Source organism: Quercus robur, chromosome 8 (assembly GCF_932294415.1).
Source record: "Quercus robur chromosome 8, dhQueRobu3.1, whole genome shotgun sequence".
NCBI lineage: Eukaryota > Viridiplantae > Streptophyta > Magnoliopsida > Fagales > Fagaceae > Quercus > Quercus robur.
In genome coordinates this window covers 15,247,161-15,274,391 of record NC_065541.1, presented here as the reverse complement: position 1 = coordinate 15,274,391, position 27,231 = coordinate 15,247,161, and the positions used below count along the sequence as shown (strand labels likewise).

The window sequence follows — 27,231 nt, the reverse complement described above, 5'->3', positions numbered from 1 at the left end:
GCAACCCCATTTGAGTAAGATTCACGCCAAACCCAGATCACAAAATGCAAGAAAATTAAACCCAAACAGGATATTCACATAAAAATAAAATAAAATAAAAAATCAAACCCAGTACAGAATCAGAAGCAACCCCATTTGAGTAAAAACAATTATACCTTAGAATCCAATATGTTAAAGATCTTGCTAAAACCAAATTGCTTTCCTCTCTGAGATAAATAAACCAATGAGATAAGTTTGTGTTGAAAAAAAAAAAAAACCCAAAATCAGAGACTAAGGTGGTGTTTGGGTATTGCATTTCTTGCGTTGCGTTTTCTGCGATTTTTTTTTTTTCCTAGATGCGCGTCTGGCACTGTTCATTGTCCATGAATAGTGATTTTAGGCTTATGAAAAGTGCCAAACACATGAACAGTAACTTTTTTATTATTTTTTTATTGTTTTCAGTTTTCAACAAAATAAGCGGTATCCAAACGGACCCTAAGAGAAGGAAATTAAAGAAGAAAAAAACGAACAAAGAGATAGATGACTTACACACGTAGAGAGAGAACTTGGTGAGAATGAGTAAGATTCAGAGAGCTGAGAGAGGCGGAGGAGCTAAGAGAGGTAGAGAGAGCATAAAGGTGTATGGTTTTTTTCTAAAAAGTTTTCGGGTCTAGAGGTATATTTATCTCAGCCTGACCCCGACCCGAAACCGAAAATAACCTGATATTCAAACCTAAACCCAACCTGAATATTTCCAGACCCACCCAAAACCCATTGGATCAAGTCGTGCCGATCGGGTGGGTTGGGTCCCTGCTCAGCCCTAATTTTGACCCTTAATCTTTCATGAAATTACATTTTAACCCCTAAAACTTCAAAAATTGAACAAAGGCTCTTGAGGCCACAAAAAAATGCTTTTGTTATTTTTTTGTGTCTTTTGCCTAAGATAAAATATATTGGGAAAATGAATTGCACCATTGCTTTTGTTAGGCAATATTTAGGAGAGAGGTTAGCTTTACTTAATTCAATAAAGCAGTTTATCTCTCTTAAAAAATGCCATGCAATCACATGTTTAGTTATGCTTGTTTTATTTTGCTTTCTAAAATAAATTCTTCACATGTCTATGCATGCACACGTCACCCTAGGGTAGATTATACATGTCATGCATTCACATGTCATCCTAGAATAGATTATATGTCATTCTAAGATTGTTCATCTATAAATTCATACACACGTCACCTTAGGGTAGATTATACATGTCATACATACACATGTCACCTTAGGGAAGATTATACATGTCCTGCAATAACGTGTCTCCTTATGGTAGATTATACATGTCATACATTCACATGTCATCTTAGGATAGATTTGTTTCCTTTTATTGCACATGCATATTATCCATTTTTGTTTAAAACCAAATGCAAAATATTTTAAATTGTTCTTTAAATGGTTTGTTTTAAGATTAATTTGAAACAAGGTACTATCCTTTTGGATAGGCAATGTGGGGTACCTAACACCTTCCCCACACATAATCGAGCTTCAAGATCCATGTCTTCGAGTTTGAAACATTTTCTTTTATTTTTTTATTTTAGCTTAGGAGCCCTTAGGGTTTTCTAAGTTAATTTAGAAAGTAAAATTGACTAGACTTAGCCTAATAGTTAGTGGCCACTCCTTAAAATAAATATAGGTGTAAATGTTCACATTCACACACCCCACCTTAGTGTTGTACACTTGCATAGATTTTTTGCAATTTTTCCCCTAACACGTGTCGCCAAAATTTGGGTACGACACCTCCCCCCCCCAAACTAACTAGCTCCCAATGCCTAGTGTACCATGGTCGGGTCAATGGTGGTCTAATTAGCAAGTATCAATCACCAAGATCACCAATTTGTAAACAAGCTCTTATATTGTGTTAGGGTCATATTTTCTATGTAATTGGCTAATCCTTTGACAAAATGCACTTTACTTGTAATTAGGTAGATCTAAGTTGGGTTTAATGCATCAAGACGTATGTTGTTCAAACATATCAAGTGGTTTCATTAAAGTCATGAAAATTGATCCAAGAAAACAAGTGAAGAAAAGCTAAATCATTAAGTCTTGACAGAAGCTCAACAAATACTGCTATCAATGTTAAATGAAGAAGCTCAACACAAGCTCGATCTATTGAAAAACGATTTCAGAATTTCTAGATCTAAAATTTGGCCCATGCTGTATTATTTGATTAGGGTTTCTATTCTCCCAACCCTAGTCATATAAAAGGCATATTTTAGAAATCATCACATACAGATACAAAGACCCAGAATTCATATACTCTCTATAAAGCTACTGCCGTTATGCGCCATAGGGTTATGTAACCAAGTGCTTCCTGATCTTCATTGTTTATGAAGTAAAGAACTTTGCAGCCAACAACAATCATTCAAGTTGCTGAAGTTAGTTACGTATTGGGATTCGTGCAAAGGAGTTAGTCACAAATTAGAGATTTTTGCAACAAAGGAAAGAATGCTACTACAAGATCAAGTCCAATTGGGTATTGGTGCGAAGGTTCAGCCGTATATTGGTAATTTGGAATAGCTAGGATAGTGGTAAGATTCCTCATACTTGTAACCTCTTGATTTTCTTGAGAGTGGTGACTTTAAATTCACTTGGTGGGGGTTTTTCCTTGCGAGAGGTTTTCCCCATTTGTCAACAAATTGCCATGTCAATTTATTTTCCACTACATTAAGTTTATTTGGTGATTTGTTGGTACTGTGGACGACTAAATTTCTTGTTCGAATTAAATCAAACGAGTAAAATAGTTTCACATATGCGACTTTGTATTGATGAATATATGGTACAATTTTCTGTAATTACAAAAGAGTGAACCCCTAATCCGATCTCCTTGAAAGATTTGTTGATTGGAATTGTGGTGATGTGATTTTGATTCAAACACAAGATATCCTTCAATTTGGCTAAGGAATGGATCGAAGATCTTTGAAACGGAATTACAATTAATCTCTAGCTATGAGCTTGTTAGAAATTCTTTATTCTTCACGTTCTTCATGTTCTTCATGCGTTTTTCTTTTTTGAAGGTTTGTGGTGGAAGTTCTTTGGTGCTTTAGAGGCTTGAATCCATAGAGCTTCGCTAATTTGTGGTTTATTGAGGTTTCTGGAGGCTTTCAAGCTTGATTCCAGTGAACTTTGAGATCTAGGAAGATAATTTGAATGATTTCTCTTCGAATGTTCTTCGTATTTGAAGGTTTGTGACTTAAGTTCTTCGGAGCTTTGGAGACTTGAATCCGTAGAGCTTCACCAATGTGTAGTTTCTTGAAATTTCTGAAAGCTTTTGGGATTGATTTCAACAAACTTTAAGATCTAGGTAGGTAGTATAGATGATTCTATTTTGAATGTTCTTCCTATTCGAGGTTGAAGTTGTTAAAGTTCCTAGAGGCTTTGAGCCTTGATTCTTGCAGAGCTTCTATTCTTCTGAGTGCTTTTGAATCTTCTCTAATGTTGCTTGTGCTTTGGATGTCTTGGTTGTGTAGAAATGCCTTAGGAAGACTTCTATTTATAGGAGTTTGAGGGTGAGTAAGCAACACGTGGCGAAGCTTGATTGGTGACATGTGTCACAGTTTGATTGGAAGAGCTTTAAGACCTTTTCTCCAACACACGTGGCATCTTTTGATTGGCTGAAATGTTTTGATTTTCAATGTGACACATGTCAGCACCCAATTGGACTACCTATGCCATCACTTACACACGCTGAGCTACTTATGTCATTGCTTACACATGTCGATGTGTGATTGGCTTTTGCATGCATTTTATGCCCTTATTTCAATGATACTTAGTAAATTTCCGTTGGTTTTGAGTAGTGATAGCAAAACCTAGTAGAAATACGTGGCACTTTGTAGTTGGCCATATTTTGTGAACTTGGTAGTATGATGTGTTAGCTTGTGATAGGTCGGGAATTTTCCCTCTCTACAAATGCCCCCTCGAGACTCATTCACGCACATAGTTTTGGAATGTGGTGCTGGAATGAGTTTCAAAAACGGATTTTTACACTTGACTCTTCAAATGAAGTAGTTGAAGGTGGTGAATCTTTCAACAAGATGAAATAATTTCAAAAGAGTAGACCCACCCATATGAAAGGTTTTGATGAGACCAAAAAGTGGTCAGGAAGTAATTGAATGTACCTGCATGACTGAGCCTACTCAACAGAGGTTAAGTTGAAGTATTTTCAAAAGTGTGTTCCATGGTATTTGGAATAGGTCAGTGGGGCAAAAGTTATTTGCAAGTAGTTGGATGTACTTGCATGATTGAATCATTTTAGTAGAGGTTAAGTTGTGGTAATTTTAGAGGAGTATTTTGGATCGTCGGCGACGATCACAGGGTGTAGAAGATGGTGATGAGGCGAGGATGTTGGCTAGGTACAAGATGCAGAGCTATGGGGCTAGTCTCGTGTTTTTAAGAACTCCTGGTGAAATTATCTCAGAAGGACTTCAGGTTACAGAGAGGACATGTAGGAAAGTGGTTAAGTGTGCTTGTGTCATTGTATCACTTAAGTTAAGTTTAGGTAATTTCAAAAGCATATGGATTTTGTGCCTGCTGGTGGTGGTTATGAAAAGAAGACGATAATAATAAAGCAGAATTGGTGACTATGTGAAACATATGACACAATGGAGCTAGCCCTGTACATTGGGGAATTTTTAGTGTAGATGTTTATAGGGGAGTATACTTTGGAATACGAGATTGACTGCATGCTAAATGAGGTCCGGCAGCAAGTCATCGAATATGCTTGTGTGATGGGACCATGCCAACAGAGTTAAGTTGAAGTAATTTCAGAAGTATATTTTTTGAAATTAATCAAGTTGATTTTAAGTTGGAGTAATTCCAGAAAAAATGTGTTTTAAAGTACCAGCAACGATGACCTTTGTGTCTCGAGCTAGTGAAGACATGGAATGTGGCTTTGGAGGAAACACATCCTTGATTGACCGATACCAAAGGCTGATTTCTAATGAGTTGGGACCTTGGAGATTGCTGTGAGTGTTGGATGGGAGAAAATTTGTAGGATGCCCTAACACCTTTCGACACTTAACCAACAAAACTTGTTGAAAGATATGAACAAAGTCAGGAGGTTGGTTGAGAGATATGGAGTTGTGGCCTTGCAATATGTTGGAAAAGCACAAAAAATGAAAGATGGAGCTAACTTGTGATCCTGGTTTTAGAAACCAGCCAAGTTGCTATTTGTTTCGAACCTTTGCTTTTGCTATAAGACCAAGCAATTGGAGAGAGACTATAAGGTCCTCAAAGCAGTTAGGAGGTCTCCCAAGCTTAGAAACAGGTGTGTTTGCTAGACTTAAATCTCCTAACTAGGTAGATCTGAGGCTGCATGAGATTATGATGTGGGCTAGGTTATGTGAAATTTATGGACAAATGTGGTCATTAAGTGGAGAAACAAAGTTTGTTCGGTTCTCAAAACTACAATGATTATGAAGCAATAGTGGTTGCTAGGTATTGAGAATGATGAAGCTATAGCGAGAAATGGCTATGAGAAGGAGGATTTGAAAATTTGAAAGAAGCAAATCTTCATTTCATGATTCAGTGTCTTTTTCTTGATGAGCTTCAATGAATTCGAACCTTCTATTTATAGCGAAGAGACGGAGAATGATAGATGGGTATGTTAGATGAGAATCATGGATGAGAATTTTTGGTGAGAATGGTAGGTGGGAGACTGGTAGGCACCAAACGAGAATGGTAGGTTAAACTGGTGACCCAATGTAATTTCAAGTTTAAGACACTTGTGAGAGTTCATCTATTCTTTGAAAGGGAAGCCTTGATGAAGTCTAGAGGATAACTTTGATGGAATCCAAACTAAATAGGTGAATCTTAAATTTTGATTTTGAGAGCTTGAGTTTTGGAAACTGCTAGTACTTCGGAGAAGTGGGTCAGATTGGTGGTTTCAAAGTCCTAAACAAATAAACGGATTTCAAAATCAGAATCTTCGCAAAAATCTGAGTGGGACAAGCTTTGCTCGGACATCTTGATTCTTGGTCAAAGTTCACATCAAAGCCAATAGTCATAGAATCACACTATTTGAGCACTTTTGGATTCTCATATGAAGAAATAAACCCCAAAATCAGAACCTACATGAAAAACAGAGCAAGACAGGTCCTTGAAAATTTTGACTTTTGGTCAAGATTTATGCAAAAGTCAAATTTTTGGAAATTGGACTGTTTGCACAATTTTAGAATCTCAGATGAAGAAATGGATTCCAAAATTGGAATGTACTCGAAAAACTTAGTAAGACAGGCTTTTTCTAAAAAATTTGACTTTTGGTCAAAGTCAAAGTTCAACCATAGTCAAACCTTTCTCCTTTTTTTATTTATTTTTGGCGAAAATGCACTTTTAGTCCCTACATTTTGGGCAAATTCCCATTTTGGTCCCAAAATTTATTTCATTACTAATGTCATCCCTAAAAAGTGAAAATCGTTTTTAAAATGGTCATTATCGTCAGTCAACCAATGGAAAAATCCTACGTGTCTAACGGAATGCCATGTCAGCATTTTAATTAATAAAAAAAAGCCAAATCAAATTATTTAAACTAAAATAAAATAAATAAATAAACAAACCTTTAATCTAATTAAAAAACAAACCTTTGATTTCTTAATTTTAATTTAAACTAAAAATACAAATTTGATTTAAACTGAAATTTTAATTTCTCAATTCTCAGTTTTAAATTTTTTTATCACAATCATCTGCACCAAACCCCACGAACCCAAGTTACCCAACCCAACATCAAATTTCTTGGTCACCAACATCACAGCATCAATTTAATCCCTCTCTCTACCCATTGTTCTCTCACTCTCTGTCTCTTTGATTTCTCTTTGATCTGCTCCAAGCCCAGACACCCATGGCCAAAGACACCAAGCTCTAAACCGAGAAACCCATGGCCAAAGACCCCAAGAACCCATGGCCAAAGACCCCAAGCTCTGCCTCTCACGATCACAAGCCGAGGAGGCGGATTTCTTTGATTGATGAGGATGACGACGACGAGGCCAAACACTCTCTCTTCGATTAATGAGGATGACAACGACGAGGAGGTAGTCATTTGTTGGGACGGCGTCATTTGACGAAGTGGCCAAGGAGGTAGAAATGATGGGGTTTGACAGCGTTGCTGGATTTAAGGAGGCAGAAACGGTGCCGTTGGATCTACTCCAAACCCAAAAACAACAGAATTTGCTAAGAAGGTAAAGTATGGGAAACAAATCCTAGAAATTTCTTCACAAAGATAAGACTTTTGAGAAAGGGAGAGATATCTTAGTTGGATTTAGGTTGGTGTTTGGCACAAAATTTGAAGGAGATGTGTTTTTTTTTTTTTTTTTTTTGGTTACTTGTTGCTATGTTTGGTTGCTAAGAGATGGGTTTGTTTAGTTGGGATCGACTCTCCCTTAATTGATGGTGGTGGTGGGTTTGATTCTGAGAACGTGAAGTTTGCTTGGTTGCTCTTGTTTTGGGTTTGTTTGGTTGGGTTCGACTCGCTCTTAATCAATGGCGATGGTGGGTTTGATTGTGAGAACGTGAATTTTGCTGGGTATATTGATTGTAAGAACGTGAAGTTTGATTCTGGGTTTGCTCTTGTTGCAGGATTTAGGAAGAACCTAAAGAACAAGTTTTTATGTTCTTACCAAAAAATAATGAAAGTAAAAAAAAGTAATAATAATGATAATAAAATTAGATTAAAGATTTTTTTAATTTATTTTTTAATTTAATTTAAATACTCTGATATGGCTGTTTTTATTAATTTAAATACTAACATGGCATTTAAAAATGCCAAATAATCTTTTTTTTAATAATATTTTAAAGGTCAAGTCAGCGCTATGTCAACAAGCAGGGCATTCCATCAGACACGTAGGATTTTTTTGTCGGTTAGCTGACGGCAAGGACCATTGTAAAAACGATTTTCTTTTTTTAGGGATGACATTAGTAACAAAATCAATTTTGGGACCAAAATGGAAATTGACCCAAAATGTAGGGACCAAAAGTGCATTTTTGCCTTTATTTTTTTTAATTTTTATATATTACTTCTTTTTTTCATGGCAACGGTTTGAATCCAAGTTAGGGTGAACGGGTCAAACCGGGTTGGCCTGGACAAACAGGTCAAGCTAGTGGAGGATGACGTCATCTATGATGTCATGGCACTGAAGGGCGTGTGTTAGCACTTGGTGCGTGAACGTGCGTGAGGGAATGCTCACACGTGGGAAGTTAGAGTGGCGCATGTTGACATGTGTTTCTAAAGGCGGCGAGGCCAAATTTTCTAGTGGTGCGTGGGGGTGTGTGACATTGATTTTGGATCCGAAATTTTTAGGTTTTGCGGATCGGGACTTTCTAGATCGACTGGTAATGCCACTTCCTTGAAATGAAGTCTAGATTTGTGAAGGAGTAGGCCACAATCTTCAAAACTTTTGGCGGCACATGATAGCTCTGTTGAGATTGACTTTTCTAAGTTTTAGAGGTCGAAGTCCGTTTAAGATCCTTGTGGGTTCATTTTTTGTGAAATGATGTCAAGATTTTTACAAATCTAAAAGAGAAGACCGTGGGTGACCACTTGTATTGGCTTTTCTTGTTCTTTTGCGGCGGCGGCTCTAACAAGGCGGTACCTGTGCTTAGACTTGAGGGTCAAGAGGCTATTGGTGAGCTACCATATTCTGTATGCCATTTTTCATTTCAACATTCAATGCAGTTTTCTTTGATTTTGAGTGCTGTGAACTTGCAAAATCTGACTTTGAACTTCAATTGTTTTCACATTTTTGAAACGTGAATATAGTTTTTCCACTGGTCAATTGGTGGAACCATTTAATGGATTGCTGACTTTTTTCATTTTTCTTGTCCATTATCTCAAAATCTTTCAATTTAAAGGCATGCTATTGTCTTTCTTCATCACTTAAGCACATGCTCCGTAATTCACATCTTTTTTTTTTTTGGTACTTGTTGACTAGAGATTAAAATTGAAGCTCTCTCTCTTTGTTGATTTTTTTTTTTTTAGATGTGCCATCAAATTTTATTCTAACAAGTTCTTTGTTGTTGCTTGTTTTGTTATGCAGAATACTTTCCTTGTTCTTTGGGCTTTAACGTCAAGCTTTACATCAACGTTCTTAGCATAATGTCCATCTTTATTCAACGGCTTTACATTCCATTGAACACAACATTCTTACAGTGATGTTTGTCTCCATATTATCACATTCTTGCCTTGCAATAACAATCTCTTATCGATATCCATCCTTGACGTTCTCATAATGGTAGTCATCTAGGCAAAATTGTTATCACCGGTATTCATGATACAATGATGCTATTACTAGTACTTGACCTTGAAGTTGTATTGGCCTTTGTCTTGGCAATTAAGTTGAACCAACACTTGTCTTTGCAACGCAGCCATATCAAGTCTTTGCAATGTAGCCACATCAAGAGTCTTTACCATGAAGCGATGCCAGCATTTGTCCTTGTACGGAAGCCATATTAACACTTGCCTTCACAATGAAGCTACATCCATATTTTTCTTTACATCGAAATCGTGTCACCACTTATCTTTGTCATGAAACTACGCCAACACTTGCATTTGCATTGAAGCATCACCATTACTTTGTCTACTGAAGCAATATTTGCACTTGCATCTGTTATAAAGTCGCACCATCATTTGCCTTTGTAATGAAGCCGCACCAGCACTCTTCTTTTGCCATAAAACTTCCTCGACACTTTATTTGTATTGAAGCCAAGCCAATATTCATCCTTGCCATAAAGTCACGTCAACACTTCATTTGCACTAAAGCCGTGCCAACATTCATCTTTGCCATGAAGTCTTGTCAACACTTCATTTGCACCAAAGTCGTTCCAACATTCATCATGAAGCCATGTCAACACTCCACACTGGCACTTGCACTTGCATTTAAGTTGCACTAATATTGGCCTTTATAATAAGATTACATTAGCACCAATTTTCAAAGGCAACATAGCTCAGATATCAAGTGTACATAGCACTGTAGCCAGACATCAAGATTTTAGAGATGCCAACAAGACGTTGAAGATGTAAGGAAATGTCAACAAAATCTTGAAGATGCAAAAAGCCCTTATCAAGACTTTGAAGATGCAAGGAAATGCCAACAAAACCTTGAAGGTGTGGGAGAAAATGACACCACTACTTTGAAGACATCGGAATATGTTGGCAAGACTTAGAACATGCCACCAAGAATTTGACATTGCACAAATATTCCTTTAGAGGCTGATGTAACACCAACTTCAAATGTTGGGGGAAGGTGACGCTGTCTAAATTTCAAAGACATGATGTGAAAGGACATTACTCAGAAGGGAGATGATGTGGTTCAAATTTCAGAGTTGTGAAGTGGCACAACCTAGAAGAGAGACAATGTAGCATAGGCTTGAAAGGTACAAGAAGATGCCCCCAGAAGATAAGTGATGTAAAGCATACTTCAGAGACGGGGGAGGATGTCCACAGAAGATGAGCAATGCCATGCAAATTTCATTCCTTGCAAAAGAGGTTGAAGATTTTATTTTACTCGACAACCAAGAACCAACTTATGTTTATCATTAGTTCAAGGAAAGCTGAGTAACATCAATTCTTTGCAACTGTCATTTTCCACCACAATGATCTTTGAGCATCATATAGTGAACAATTGACTGATCTTAAGCAACGCTTGCCAATCAAAGGGATCTCAAAAGCATATTGACGACCTTTGGAAAAACTCTTCAAGCTAAACTGGTAATTCTTCTTCTTTTCATGTTACTAAACTTAGTGAAAAATACTAAGCTGCCTACGCACCTTAGAGAGGGATCAAATCATTACATAGTTCAAAAGATTTTTTTGTGATTTTTTATTTGTTTTTTTTTTTTTTTTCACAAAAAGGAAGTCCCACGTGTGTATTCCTCGCCCCATGCCCCATGGCATTTCACAGGTACCAATTGCACAATAGTGGGTATTACCACTAATCGAACCCGAGACCTCAGCCTCAAGGGCGACAGAGGCATCCAACCACTATACCACACTCGCAATTGGTGACATAGAGGGGGATTAATTTCTCTTTATTAGTATGCTTTCAAAGGTAATGGGAAGACATCATGTACCTTTGCAACGTTGTAGTGGGTAGTTTAAACTCTTAACGAGGAGCAATCCTTGATTTTCAAGCATAGAAGTATTTGAGGAACCTCTCATTGATGGGGCCAATTCTTATGCCATCATTGTCAATCAATTTGTAAGCCTTGTTGGTGTTTGCCCCCTGCCTGAGAGTTAGAAGTACATCACAAGAAACGGTCACATGGTTTGACCCGATAACTTCATCAAAGTCTAGATCAATCTTGTTTTCTTTGGCAAGCTTCATGATTTGTTCTTTGAAGACGAAGCATTTTTGGATTAGGTGGCCAATGATGCGATGATATTTGCAGTTGTTAGAGTCATCAACTTTCCCCATGTCCTCTAGTCGCTTGCTTTCTGGCAGTTCAATTAGCTTCATTTGTAGTAGTTGTTCTAAGATGTTTGGCACATCTTCATCAGGGAACGAATATCCTTTTTTCTCATATTTTGAAAAGTCAAATGACGCACTTCATTCATCCTTCAAGTCGTTTTTTATTTGCCTTTGTTCCTCTTCTTCGAACCTTGACTACAGTAGTGTTCATAGACACTGGGTCTTTGAGATTGCCTTTTGCATTCTTGTTATCCTCCTTACTTCCTTCCTTTCTTTCCTTTCCTTAGGTATGGGAGGTTTGGTATTTCTGTGGCTAGTAATGCTCAGCTCCATGTCATGCGCACGAGTTGCTAACTCTTCAAATGTTCGGGGCTTTATTCCTTAAAGGATGTAAAGAAGTCTCTAATGCATGCCTTGGATGCACATCTCTACAACAGATATTTCAAAAAGTCTATCCTTACAATCCAAACTCAAAGAATGCCATCAATTGATATAATCGACCATTGGCTCATTTTCCCATTGTTTGGTATTAGTAAGCTCCATCTTGCTCACTGTGCAACGCGTGCTATAGAATCAATCAAGAAACTCTCTTTCAAATTGTTTCCAATTGTCAATTGACTCAGGTTCTAAGTCTGCATACCAATCTGTTAGTTTTTAGACCCCTTAAAACACAATTGGATTAACCTAGGTAATTAGCCAAGTGATTACTTAGTCCAAATTACAAGTCTAGGTTATCACAATCAAACAATCATATCATGCATAGCAGCGGAAAATAAATAAGACAATGATATGATCACCCAGGAAAACCAAACCGGTAAAAACCTGGGAAGGATTTAACCTAGCTATCCTCAAGGTAAAAAGAAAATCCACTAGAAAGAATCGAAGTTCATACAATAAGACTTACAAGCCCCTACGCTCGACTTCTTATTGCTACCAACCAGTAGAACTTACTGACACGACCACGTGCAAGCTCCGAATCCACGGACTCCTTCTTTCTTTGGACTTTGCAAAACACAAACACCCCCGTTTATGACTTTGAGATCCCACTCAAAGGTTTAGCAACACAAACACTCCTGTTTGTGACTCCAAGACCACCTTGAAGGTTTATATCATCAGCACCTTTGATGACTAGAGAAGGTAGCAACTTCTACAATACCGGATCTTGAGATTCTTCAAAGAATAGCACCGGTAGAAGACATAAGAGAGCTTTTTAGGAACAAAGCCCTAAATACAAAAGAGACACACTCTTTTCTCTCTGAAAAGCCACATAAAAATGTGCTTAGGGTTTCCTTTATATACTGGGAGAAGTAGATTAGAAACCCTAATCCTAAATGGGCTTGAACTGCTGTTTGGGTTTAATTAAAATTCTGCAGATACGACTTTCGATCGGTCAAGCCTGTCCTTCAATCGATCGAACCAGACAGATTATGAAATCTTCTTCCTGCAGCTTGTATGTTCTTGAATCTTGACTTGAATCACCTTGAGCATTGTCTAATAATACCTATAGACTCTAAGATCTATATCTAGACAAGTTTGTGTTCACGATTTGCCAATTGTTCTAAACATTTAGAACCTAACACAATCCAAGGCATTCTCCTTGAGTGAACAGACAAACTTCTTTATAATGAGGCCTCCTTAAGTCCCTGTGTTCTCACAAGTTTCTACGAAGTGAGCAATGTGTTGCTTAGGATTTCCTTTGCCATCAAACTGAAAGAACTTGGGGGCTTGATACCCACTTGGCATTCTCATGTTGTCGATGCGCTTTGTATAGGGTTTTGAATATGTAAGAGAACTTGTAGAAGAACCTCCATATTGTGCTCGGATAGTATTTGTTATTATGTCTTGCAATTGTTGAACTGATAACGAAGCAACTGAAGTAGATTGTTTTGATTGAGGAGTGTCTTGATTTTCTTTCCCTTTGTCATCCTTTGTAGAAGTGAAGCCAAATGGGAACTTAGGACCATGGCTTGATTCACCAAGATCTTGTATTTCAAGTTTATTCATTCATTAGAGTTGCAATTTAGAGGTCCTTATCTTCAAGTGCTTTTGTTAGAATGATGACCCTTTGTTCCATTTCAACCATCTTTTATTCCATGGTAAAGGTGTTAGTCATCATGACTAACACAACTTCCCAAGATGATGGAGAAGGAAGTGAATTGAAGTGAATACGTGAAATCTCATCTTTTGGGTTCCCTTTGATCGGAGATAAATTGTGCGACCAACTTCTTGTGAAGGAAGAAGAGGATTTGCCTCCATACTTGAGGCGTTCCAAGGTGGAGATATCCTTGTTGAAGACCTTGTTTCTTGTAAGAGGGTCTAAGGAGATAATTGTCTGGACCTTGGCTTCCTTGGTTAATTGAGATTGAAGTTGATTGTGAGCTTTAGATTGGCTACAATTGATTGAACCAATGCAATTTTTGGTGGTAGCCATACCAAGTCTAATTGAAGTAGTTATTGTTGAAACTTGAATGTTCTTGCTAGAGGCCATTGAAGTTGGTAGCAAGATGATGATGATGATTTCTTTGAAGAAGAAAGAGATGAGAGGCAGAGATGTCCCACTAGGCGTGCCAGAATTTGTGGACAACTAAATTTCTTATTCGAATTAAATCAAACAAGTAAAATAGTTTCATAAATGCAAATTTGTATTGATGAATATGTGGTACAATTTTTTGTAATTACAAAAAAGTGATCCCCTGATTCGATCTCCTTAAAAGATTTGTTGATTGGAATTGTGGTGATGCGATTTTGATTTGAACGCAAGATATCCTTCAATTTGGCTAAGGAATGGATTGAAGATCTTTGAAACGGAATTACAATGAATCTCTAGCTATAAGCTTATTGGAAATTCTTTGTTCTTCACATTCTTCGTGTGTTCTTCATGTTCTTCGTGCATTCTTCTTTTTTGAAGGTTTGTGGTGGAAGTTCTTTGGTGCTTTAGAGGCTTGAATCCGTAGACCTTCGCTGATTTATGGTTTGTTGAGGTTTCTGGAGGCTTTCGAGCTTGATTCCAGTGAACTTTGAGATCTAGGAAGATGATTTGGATGATTTCTCTTTGAATGTTCTTTGTATTCAAAGGTTTGTGACTGAAGTTCTTCGGGGCTTTGGAGTCTTGAATCCGTAGAGCTTCACCAATGTGTAGTTTCTTGAAGTTTCTGAAGGCTTTTGGGCTTGATTTCAGCAAACTTTATGATCTAGACAGGTAGTTTAGATGATTTTGTTTTGAATGTTCTTTGTATTCAAGGTTGAAGTTTTTGAAGTTCCTGGAGGCTTTGAGGCTTGATTCCTACAAAGCTTCTATACTTTTGAGTGCTTCTGAATCTTCTCTGATGCTGCTTGTGCTTTGGATGTCCTGGTTGTGTAGAAATGCCTTAGGAAAGCTTCTATTTATAGGAGTTTGAGGGCTGGGTAAGCGACACGTAGTAAAGCTTGATTGGGGACATGTGTCATAGTCTGATTGGAGGAGTTTTAAGACTTTTTCTCCAAGACACGTGACATCTTTTGATTGGCCGAAATGTTTTAATTTTCAAGGTGACACATGTCAACACCTGATTGGACTGCATGCATCATCGCTTACACGCACCGGGCTGCTTATGTCATTGCTTACACGTGTCGATGTGTGATTGGTTCTTGCATGCATTTTATGCCCCTATTTCAATGACACTAGGTAAATTTCTATTGGTTTTTGAGTAGTGATAGCAAAACCTAGTAGCAGTACGTGACGCTTTGTAATTGACCGTATTTTGTGGACTTGGTAGTATGATGTGTCAACTTGCAATAGGTCGGGAGTTTTCCCTCTTTATTGGTGCCTCCACGATTTACATATATTTTGACCTAATTAATCAACTTAGGTAATTGAATTAATTAACCGGGGTCAAGCTATCTTAACCCAACATATTACTACAAACATTCCTATTTAGAAACTTGTTAAAATTTCTTCTTCTTTTTTTCATTTATAAAATTATTTATAATGTCATCGGCTCAACCATATATCCAATCTTGGACGAACTAGAGAACTAGGAACGAGTTCCATTCCTGGTTTTTTGGTTGGTCTGGATATTAAAACCGTGGTTTCGTAGGCATCACAAACGTCTTTAACCAAAAAGAAAATTATTTGTTTTCAAGAGCAATAATTCTGTTAAGATGAGTGTGGACCGTGGAGCTACACATGAAACATAACCATATCAAATTATTGTTTTTGCAATATTGCATAGGTCCATGCTTATAACGGTACAGGATCAATGAGCATAGACCTTATGAAATCTTTGAGCACAATTCCAGCATTTGTGTAGCCATCTTGGTCCTTATACACGACATCCATCACACGTGAAAGGTTGACAATTCGCATCAAAACTGGCATGGGGACAGTAGTTGGGTAGAGGCACTCTTTGTTTATGTCCTTCCATGCATCTGTAACTTGTTTACGAAACTCATTGATTGCTTCTTCTTCTGTTGCACCAAATTGTGCCATGTAACATTCAACAGCTGAAGCAACATGCCCTCTAGCTTGCTCAAACTACAAGTAAATTAATCATTATGTTAGAAGGGCCTCATGTGTTTGGAAAATTTATGTAATCTAATTATGCTCCCAATTACAGCTACCATACTGAAATAACATCATACCTTATGTGACACTATGTCATCCATTAGTCTACTAACCACTGCAGAGGCTGTGACTATTTTGGGGTTGCTAGACACCCACTCGAAGCAATCATTTGGAACAACGTCTCCCATTCCAACCAACGATGTGGTTGCTAACATTGGATAGCCACTTGTAACAAGTGAAATCTGCATATATTCGTCCATTGTTGGTATGTGATTTTGGTGGAACCATTTGGCTTCATCAAAGTAAGCTCGAACTTGATTCTTCATCTGATACAATCAGCAGTTTACAATCAGGGTAACTAAATTTCCTTTCTTTCTTTCCTGTCCCCCTCAAATTCATGATAAGATTATAAATTTATATGTACAAATAGAGCTTACTGCTTCTATTGCATGTCTAATGCGGTATGATCTTCCTTCACCTATTTTTTCTTCCATCTCACAATAAACGTCTAGGAGTGCTTTGTAACACACTTTCATGTACTCCGGAAGTTGATCAGTGGCACTAATGTCCCACCTATAAAAAAACGTAGACTATTCATGTTAAGAATAGTGGTCAAATGACTGAATTTATTATTAAACCGACAAAGGAATAAAGTAATGATCCTAAGATGTGAATTAATTTCAACCTCTCGATTGCTTTAGTAAAGACCTCAATCTCTTCAAGTGTGCCATACACATCATAGATGTCATCAATAATCGAGGTCATGGCTATCACTTTGGTTAGTATTCTTCTAGCAAGGAAATATTTAGGCTCGAAGTACACTCCCAATATCCAGAAGTAACACTCAATCACTCTGTCTCTAATGAAGGGCAACTTCTTGGAAAAGTTTAGCTCTTTCCACCACCTACAAATACAATTTGATAGAATCATGCATGTTGTCAACCTACAGTGATGTTCAAGCATAAAAATATTAACTCTACAATTGCAACTCTGGCATTAATTAATAACTAACCTTGCAATATCAGAAAGTTCTTTCTGGTGCATTTTCTGCAATAGGTTGAAATCTAACTTTGCAAAGGTAAGAAGAACTTTATCATGTGAAGGATCTTCTTGGTAGATAGAAAAGTAATGCCTTGCCTCTAACCTTGGTAGTCCTTTGCGGATAGGTTGCTTTAAGGCATGGCTTACTTGTGCAGCTAGTGGAGTGCTTAAGTTTGATGCTACAAACTCAAGATGTGTGGTAGTGAATATAAGAGCTTCATCTAGTATATCTTCCCCGTGGACCCTGACATGTGTGGCCTCATACAAGCTTAACATTGCCCGCGTTTCATCGATAAGTGATTCTTTGAAATTCCCCTTGCTATCCTTGAACTTGGTGAACTTTTCTGCATCATGATCCAATTACATTAAATGAGTAGAATGATATAAAAATTTTTAGAGATATATTATCACAATAGTATAGGCCAAAGTCCAATTTTATCTCACGTGCATGATTTAAAATTCACATTTAGGAACTAACATTAAATGTGACACTAGCTCCACATTTACACTCTTGTATTGTTAAAATAATACTTACTGTAACAAGTCTTTTTTCTTGTAGTTCTTATAAATGGTAGCATAATTGTACAAACAGTTAAAACTAACAATCATTGTCAAAGACAACAAAAAGAGGGGGAAAGGGGGAACTTACCACTTGAAATGTTATAGCCTTGTTGTCTAAGTAATCGAAATTGGAGAGCAACAATATAAAGGTCATCATCATTTTCTTGGTCATCACTATCATGAAGCGTCATATGTAATTGTTGCAAAGTTTCTTCAATTTCATTTTCAAAATGGTAAGACACGCCTAAGCGCTGAAGTGCATCAATCAAGTTTAGTTTTTGTGAGGGCTTCTCAACTGGAGATGTTAGCATTGACCACACCTCTTCCTTCAATTCTTGAACTTGTTGCTTCAAATTGTCCTCAGTTTCCTGCAGGAGCAATTAAATTAATGAATAACTTATGCATTGTGTATCATCAGTTGAAGATGGCATATATGCTCCAATAAAAAGCTTAGCTTATTAATTTAATACACAACTTGTCCTAAGACTTGAGATAGGAGGGTTACAATATGTTTAACAACCAAGGTAAAACTTAGTCATTTTTTATGAATGGATTTACAACGATATTAACAAAATTTAAAAATGGGCAAATTACAACTTACCCACCTATGGTTTGACCGAAATTTAAATTGTTTACCTGTAGTTTGCAGTTTGACACTTTAACCACTTGAGGTTTGATCGAAATTTAAGTTGCCTACCTATGATTTGAAATCCCATTATTCAAGTGTTTTGCTAGATTAATTTTATCTTATTTGATCTTGTATTTTTATATATATTTTTGTGTTTTTGGAGGAGAGAGATATAAAAGTGGAGCAAAATTACATATGTAGCCATATGTTTAACCGAAGTGGGTTACGGAATTCTAATTAAGCTAACCTTGGGTAAATAAAGTGTCAAATTTCAAACCACCCTGACCTGAAAAAAAAAATATATATATATATATATATAATAATAAAAATTTGGGAACACCCTCAATTTTTTTTATGCCAATAAAATTAAATTTTGCTCCATTATTTGCTCTACTTTCAAGCAAAAAGAAAAAGCCAAAAAAAAAATTAAAACTAAAATTTGAAAAAAAAAAAAAAAAAAAAACCAAATTACCAATACGCGTCCGCCGATTGATCAAAATCATCAAATGGTAAAGAAAATTAGCAAAACTAAAATCAGAACTAAACTCCTAACCTAAACGAAAAAAAAAAAAAAAAAAAAAAAAAAAAAAAAAAAAAAAAAAAAAAAACCTCATCAACGACCAAGCTCCAAGCACATCGGCGTGATGGTGCCTCCACTTGGACCGCCTCAAACTCGAGCAACAGAGCACATCGGGCCTTAAACTCGTGCAACAACGATGACAAGATCGAAGATTGGATCAGAGATTGCTTGGCTTGCCTCATCGTCTCAACCCTCGTCCCTCAAGTCCTCACCTCAACGTGTTGTCGTGGCACCACCCCTCAGGCCTCAAGGTATTTCAGTTCTTTAATTCTCTCTCGTTTACTCTATCAGTCTATCTCATCTAAATCTTACATCTTTGGCTTTGCTAATTGCTATGCTCTAATCTGAGAGTAACTGAGTTAAAGCAGAACTCTCTCTTTCTTTCTCTTTGAACTTAAATGAGATTCTCTTTATCTCTCTATTTCTCTGTTTTTCTATGTCTAAATGTCTAATTGCCTTTACTTTATAACTTTATTTGACATTTTGACTTTATTGGTTTGTGAGTTTGTCATTTTGTGTATTGTGAATTTTGTGTGTTGTGAATGTTTTATATGCTTAATATTTTGTGGAATGTTGATTGGCTCTTATGACTCTTGTCTGTTAAGTGGGCAGTGGATAGGGGCCATGGGGTCGTGGGGTGGGATATTTGAATTGGGGAAATGGATAGGTAGAGGCAGTAAAAGCTGAAGGCATTCAGAGGCAGTATAAAAGACAAAAAATTAAATTATGTTAGGCACTAGGTAGTGGGTTGAACGTGGATAATGCACACTGGAGTGTGTGCTAGACTGCTAGTAATCAATAAAGAAAAATAATGAAACAACTAAATAACAATAATTAATAATTTAATTAACTAATACATTATAAAAGACAAACAAATTAAATTATATTAGGCAATGGGTTGAGCCGTAGATAATACACAGTGGGTTGTGTAATTTATACTCCGTAAGGAATACCCAGAAAAAAATTTCTGGAGCTGCCATTGACCATAAATAGGTAAGTTATAATTTGCTCTTTAAAAATTGAACTAAAAAACACCAAATAAGCTCTACTTTTACATGTATACACAGACTCAAAATGAAAACTTAATAAATTAAAAGAAACATTTTTACCAAGAACTCAGCACCATATGTGAGGAAACGATCACCCCAAATGCTAGGTTGATAATTTGCTGATCGACGAACAGTTTGTGGCATATCATTTTTGGTTGGGGAAGCTACTGCTGAAACTTGAGCATACATTTTCCTTACCAAAGTTTATTATATAGAACAACGGGCACCTTGGTAGGCAATATTTTGGGAGTAAGAGGCTACGTACTCCGCTATTTATAGATAATACTACTTCTAGAAGCTAGAAGAACCTCCCACCTGAATCACGTGGTGACTAGAAAATTGACAATGCCTTTTGCTACGCTATGAACCACAGAACCACACATCCATGATTCATGTATATATTTGTGGCTTTAGGCAGCTAGTTCTACAAGGATTGTCCTCAAAAAATAAAATAAAATAAAGTTCTTAAAGGATTCCACACCCTTGCATGTCCTTCAATTTTAGCCGATTTAGTATATGTTTGGATCCAACTTAAAAAGTCAGTTTATTTTACTATTCAACTTATTTTTGTTACTATTTATGGGTCCCACTGTACTTTTTAATACTATTTATGGGTCTTACTGTACTATTTCAGCTAATTTTTATTTTTATCTATAGTACTTTCAGCAAAAAGTTTTCAATTTTAGCAAAATAAGCGGATCCCAAACAAATCCTTAAATACAAGGCAACTAATATATACATCATGCTTAATTAGGTTCCCTCTTGTGCCATTACAATTCACAAGCATGGTTGTCAATACTATATGAACTGGTATGTACCGTGTCAATAAAATAATATGTCTATGAGTTCTTTTTTTTTTTTCTCCTTCAAAATTTTACTATATTCTTGACTTAATTTCATAGTTGTAAATTTATGTCCTATATTATGAATAAGATATTACATGACAACATAATTACTTTTTATTAATGTTATTATTATAATGTAAGAGATGGTTAAATTAGTCATTAGTTAAATATGGTTCGAATTTATAATGAATATACATTATATATATATATATATATAATTTTATTATAGATGTTTGTATATTTACAAAAACATGAAAAGAAAAAAGCAAAAATCAATTTACAATTTGAGAACTATGGTTAAAGAGTAGTGTCGGCTTAAGGCCTAGGCCTAAGTTCTCATTATAAAAAGGTCCTACCTAGTTCATAAAATGACTCTACCCCCATTATAGAAAGTCCAAGATTTTACAATAATAAATGGTCTAAAAAATTAAAACAATTTGCACATTATTTTTCTCATATTTAAAAATACCTCTAAAATATTAGACCAACTTAATCCAATTGAAACTCCAAAATGATGTTTTAATAAAAAATTTTAATTTGTCTAATAATTTGATGGATAATTTTTTATAATGCCTTAAGACTTCAATTTTTGTAAACTAATATTCTATACAGTAAATTTTCAACATTAGCAATCTAATCTTCTACATAGCAACACATCAAACAATCTCTATCTCTTTCTTAATTAAACATCAAGATTTTATCAAAAATAAATAAATAAACATCAAGAAAAATTTTGAAAAATTAAATTATAACTTTACTTTCTTACTGAGATATTTTACTTTTACTTAACCATGTATAATCTTATCCAAAATAAAGTAAATCTCAATTTTTAAAAAAAAAATTTATTTCTTTTTCTTAAATTTTATGCTTAAATAATGAGATTTGATTCTTTATATGAAATTAACCTTAGTGTGATTAGTATTTATTCATCTAATTATGCATTTAATTCATCATAGTGGGCTCTTTCCAATTTAAATATAAAAAGCCCCACTTTAATTTATCCCCTCAAACTATATTGAGTCTGCTCTTCATAAGAAGATTAGGTTTAACAGCAATTCTTCACTCTCCTGAACCAATCTATATGAAATTAAACTTAGTATTGGTAATGAGGAACGATATTTTGAAGCAAATGGACCACAACCATCGTCCTCAAGTTAAGGCCATGTTGGAAATGAGGTTTTATAAAGCAAATTTTGGTCCTCAAACTCAAACGTATGTCGTCCTCAGGTTTCATATTTGTGGAAGAGATTTGGCGAATAAAAGAAAAGAGAACGAAAAATCTTTTCAGAATCGGACCTATTACTATTTTGGCCAATTGTACACATCCTTAGGTTTCATATTTGTGGAAGAGACTTGACAGATAGAAGAAGAGAGAACAAAAAACTTTTCAGAGTTGGACCTGTTCCTTTTTTGGCCAATTGCTTCCTATGGCGTTCCTGCAGTCTTGGATAGGATAGAGTCACAACTCACCACATCAATATGAGTAATTCTATTCTTTAAAATAAATAATAAAAAACTAGTAATTCTAATACCACATAAAAGCCACATTTAATACCACATAAAAGCCACAATTTTTGCTACAATTATTCTACGTGACAGAATGTGATTGGTTAATCTCATATGAACCATTACTCATTCTCCACTACTTACAACCTACCACCTGGATAGTTATGATAAAAGTTGTAAATTTTTATGTGGTTGTAGAATTTTTGCCAAAAATTAAAGAGCCACAAACTTTTAGACATCTTTTGTCCTTACAATTCTATGTGGCTCATTGTGTGCAATGAAGTAACATTGTGTGTAGTAGAAAAAAATTGATAGGCCCATTTGAAAAGTGACATAGTGCCCGTTTGTTTCAACATTTTGGACCCAAAAAGCCCGCTTTGAATAAAGTTGGAGTGGAAAGCCCGTTTGGTTCAACATAAAACGCAACTTTTTTGGAAAAAGTTGCGTTTTGGCCAAGGCTAAGAATGCGCAAACCATTATGGAGCTCTGGAGGTCCATTTTAGAAAAAGTCCATGCGCATTTTCAGCTATTCGTTGGATTCTTCAAGCAATTACCAAATTACCCTTCAATAAAGCTCACTCACGCCTCTCATCTCTTCTCTCTGCCCTCTCTGTGCTACTACAAACACAGTACCACCCAACTATCACCAGTCTACCATCACAACCCATTTCAACATTTGATAATCCAAACACAAAATCAACAAAATCAAACAAAAAATAACTCAAAATCAACACAAAACAACTTAAAATCAACTCAAACCCCATTGTAAACCCATCCCAAACCCAACTCAAAATCAAACCCAAAATCCATAGAAAATCAACTCAAAATTAAACCATTAACTGAAAACCCGTAACCCAAACCCAAAATCAAAATCAAATACAAACCCAATGGTGGCAGAGATTTAAGGGATTTGAGAATTAAGGAGAGAGATGAGGGATTTCCTTATGTTTTAATCATCTTCATCTTCTTCTTCTTCATGATCATCTTCTTCTCTCTTCCTTGATCCTCGTAGCTTTCGAACTGTCAAAAAAAAAAAAAAAGAGAGAGATGCAGAGAAGTGGAACGTTTTGGAGTGTGAAGTGGTAAGGAAAAAGACGAAAGAAGGAAATAAAGAAAAAAAGTAAGGGCACGTGTGTGGAGGAAGTGGTAGGGAAAAAGATGAAAGAAGGAAATAAAGAAAAAAAAATTAAGGGTACGTGTGTGGAGGAGAAAAAAATAGGGAAAAAAAGAAGGAAATATGGATAAAAAATAAAATAAAATAAGGGAAACATAAAATAAAGAATAAGAAATTAAAATTGAGAAATATTGTCATAATATTTTCATAATAAATCTTAAGTGGTAGGTTATTATTAGTTAATATTGATGAGAAAAAAAATAATTTGTTTAGAAAGAGAAAAAAATAATTGTAATAGTACGTTCAAATTAAAATCAGTACAAATTATCACAATACTTTTAGGAATGGCAACGGGTCGGGTTCGGGCCGGGTTTTTCTATACCTGGACCCGACTCGCGGGCCAAGACCCATGGCCCAGACCCGGCCCATTAACTAAGCGGGTTTTTTTCCCGGGCCCCGTTAAAGGATTGGGCCCAATTCGTGGCCCAACCAAAAAAAAAAAATTTCAGATCCAAACACAAACACAAACATAAATCCAAACACAATCACAATCACAATCACAATCACAAACACAGATTTCAGATCTACATTTTCCCTTTCAAAATCACAATCCAAACACAAATTTTAGATCTATGATTTTTATTTTTCCCTTTCAGAAATCATAAATACAAACAGAAACACAAATTCACATAATTAAGGCGAATTGAACCCAAAAAAGAAAAAAAGAAAATAGAAAAAAAAAATGGAGACAGTGCAAGATCGGCGATGGCGAGGACAAAACAGAGTTGAGACTTGAGAGAAACGGGAACGGCGAGGACGAAACTGCCTCCTTCCCTTCTTAAATCTGTCGGAACGGCGAGGATGGTTAGCTTTTCTGGTATCGGTACTTCCATCTGTCGGAAACGGGAGTCCCACTAGCTCTTGTTTAATGAGTTCATGATGTTCATCACGCTATACATACAGCTTGTGGCCGTGCGTGTGAGATCGCTGAGAGATGAGAGGTAGTGACTGAGAGAGCTGAAGAGATGAGAGGCGTGAGAGGCTGAAATGAGGAGGGGAATTGAGAGTTTAGGGTTTTAACTATATATATATATATATATATGAGGGTAATTTAATAATTTTATATATAATATAACCGGGTCTTAACTGGGTCGGGTTTCGGGTTTTTTTTTTTATAAAACCCGAACCCGACTCGGACCCGCTTCGGGTTTTTTTTTAAAACCCATACCCGACCCTATTCTTTATCGGGCCGGGTAAAATCCGGCCCATTAGGGTCGAACCGGGCCGGGTATCCGCGGGTCAAATCTAAATTGCCATCCCTAAATACTTTCACAATATAAACACTTAGTTTTTTCAAAAAACACTTTTTAACAGCTTTTACCAAACACTCAGCTTTTTGAAAAAGAACTTTTTTATTATGCACTTTTTGAAAAACTCAACTTTTTCAAAAAGCCCAACTTCAAAAAGTTGAACCAAACTCACCCATAGTATAATTGTGAGAAATAGTATGATAAAGATTATGGCCTTAGAAGTTGAAAAAATAATATAGATACTGAGAAAAAATAATATAGATACTGAGGTTGTTGCCCAAAACCAGCATTTTATTAATATTTTGATTTTTTTTTCTTACTCCTAAAAGTACATCATGGAAGCTTTTCGCAGTTAGATCCTAGAAAAAAAAAAATTTTAAAAATAATAATAATTTGGGAAGAACTCGTGAATATAACTTAATCCTTTGTTGGTCCGTAGATGTGTAGGAGATAAATCTGGGATAATTCTCATTAATTAAGCAAATTATTACAACCATGTTATATGTATACAGGAAACAGAGCAATGAAGCTAACAGAAAGCAGTTACGCATACACTAACCGCTAATTCTAATCATAACATGAGGGCTGTACAAACAGTACTTTCCAAGTATAAGCTTTCGCCTCTCCCTTTGTAGGAGCCCCTCTCTCTCGCCTTAGCATGAGTTCTCCCTCCCTCATCTAATACGGGTTTGTCCTGGGAATCAAGTAGCCCTCAGGGCTTGATATTTCACTCTCACCGAAATGGATCAAGTAGTCATTGATGGGTTATAGCATCTTCAACTTACTAAAGAAGAAGAAGAAGAAATCTCCATATCAACCACTATTAGTTCAAACCTTTTGGAAGAGTGCGAGCTGAGTTTGTTTGGTTGACTTCTAGCAGACAGACACCAGAATACGAGAGCACTAAAATCCACTCTAAGATCAGTCTAGAAGATGGGCTCAGATTTAAGGATTGTAGATGTGGGAAAAAATATCTTCTAGTTTAAGTTTAGCTCAAATTATCAATTGGAGTGGGTAGAGAGAAACGGTCCTTGGAATTTTGACAATAACCTTCTGCTCCTCTGCAGATGGAGGAAAGGTTTATTAGTAACGAATATCTCGTTCACTCACTTTCCTTTCTGGATTCAAGTTTGGGGCCTTCCCTTTGAAAGTATGACAGAAGAAGTTGGAAAAGATCTTGGCAGCAAACTGGGGAAATACATTGAATCAAATAGGCAATCTTGGTTGTCAGAACAAGCTAAATTTATGCAAATACGAGTGGATATACCCATTGATAAGCCTCTACGAAGGGGTGGAAATATTGTTAATCTGGAAGGAGATAAATACTGGGTCACTTTCAAATACGAAAGGCTTCCCAATTTCTGCTTTCTTTGTGGAGTTTTGGGTCATGATGAGAAGCATTGTTCTAGGTTTCCAGGTAAGTCCGAAGCCCACAAGCAATATGGGGACTGGCTTCAAGCAAACAATGGTTCCAAAGGAGGTTTTGAAAAACAAAAAGCTGCAAGCAACAGTAGGTATGAGGAAAGAATGGATGAGGACCCCGGTGATCAGCATATTCCGATGAATACCAGTCCAGTGAGCTTGGGAATGGAGAAGATGGGCTTTCATCAGCTTAGTCAAATCACACAAGCCCCAAAAGCATGAAATAGGGACAAGGCAACACGTTGGCCATGCTGTCAACGGAAAATCAAAGAAAGGACGATATGGTACGCCCCTTGAGCCCTACACACTCTCTAGAAAAGCACCCACGTGATCCCCAAAAGCCTGTAGAAGCAGGAAAGGAAACAGAAGCTAATCCTTCTATTGTGGGTTTTCATATGCACCCACTTGAGGCCCAAAGGCCAACCAGCCCAAAGAAACCCATAAACAACCCCTCCCATACAAATGAGCCCACCAACACTTCTTTAAGCCCGAGGAGAGGAAATTTGAAAAGAGTTGCTAGAGCCCAAGGAAGGAGAACTCAAAATACTAACATGCAAAAACAAAGTCCAACTGGACTTTCAGGTTCAAAAAGAGTAGCAATACATGATTGTCTGGATGAGAATGTAAACAAACCCCAGAAGAAGCAACGTGAGTCATGCCAAACTGAAGCACAAAATAACTTAGAGAGATCAGCGGTGGCTGCTATGCAGCACCACCAGGAGCAATGAATTCCCTATGCTGGAACTGCCGAGGAATTGGGAACCCCTGAACAGTTTTTATGCTCCATGATTATTTGCGGCGCTGGAATCCCAAACTTGTCTTCCTTTCGAAGACAAAAATAAAGAGTAGACGTATGGAGAAAGTAAAATATAGGCTGAGTTTTTCAAATAGATTAATTGTTCCTAGTAGGGGTCGCAGAGGTGGTCTTGCTCTGCTTTGGTCTAGTGACACTAATTTGGAAATTAAAAGTTATTCAGACTATCACATTGATGCAGTTATTACTGAATCAGGCAATGGTTTTTTGTGGAGGTTCACTAGGTTTTATGGGCATTCGGAGACTCATCTCAGGGAAGATTCTTGGAAACTTCTTTCTTTTCTCAATAGTCAATTTAATTTTCCCTGGTTTTGTTGTGGTGATTTTAATGAAATTCTTTCAATGAATGAAAAAGCAGGTGGTATCCTTCATTCTCAAAGCCAAATGGACAGATT

The 27,231-nt window shown here is 36.4% G+C and overlaps 1 protein-coding gene across 1 annotated transcript; it reads right to left on the bottom strand.

Annotated features, from left to right (window-relative positions):
• Positions 1–15,583: 15,583 nt before the first annotated feature.
• Positions 15,584–20,075, bottom strand: LOC126694764 ((-)-germacrene D synthase-like). The gene is made up of 7 exons (XM_050391262.1): positions 19,886–20,075; positions 17,657–17,936; positions 16,979–17,351; positions 16,652–16,870; positions 16,404–16,539; positions 16,044–16,292; positions 15,584–15,936 (listed from the first exon to the last, which is right to left on the bottom strand). The coding sequence occupies exons 1-7, from the start codon at positions 20,012–20,014 to the stop codon at positions 15,643–15,645; spliced, it is 1,680 nt and encodes a 559-aa protein (XP_050247219.1). The 5' UTR covers positions 20,015–20,075; the 3' UTR covers positions 15,584–15,642.
• Positions 20,076–27,231: the final 7,156 nt, after the last annotated feature.

Excerpts from the sequence above, each read along its gene's own strand:
- LOC126694764 (XM_050391262.1), bottom strand. The coding sequence starts at position 20,014 with ATGTATGCTCAAGTTTCAGCAGTAGCTTCCCCAACCAAAAATGATATG. Across the intron at positions 16,871-16,978 it reads GAACTTTCTGATATTGCAAG|GTGGTGGAAAGAGCTAAACT; the intron begins GTTAGTTATTAA and ends TTGTATTTGTAG. Across the intron at positions 16,540-16,651 it reads TTTACTAAAGCAATCGAGAG|GTGGGACATTAGTGCCACTG; the intron begins GTTGAAATTAAT and ends GTTTTTTTATAG.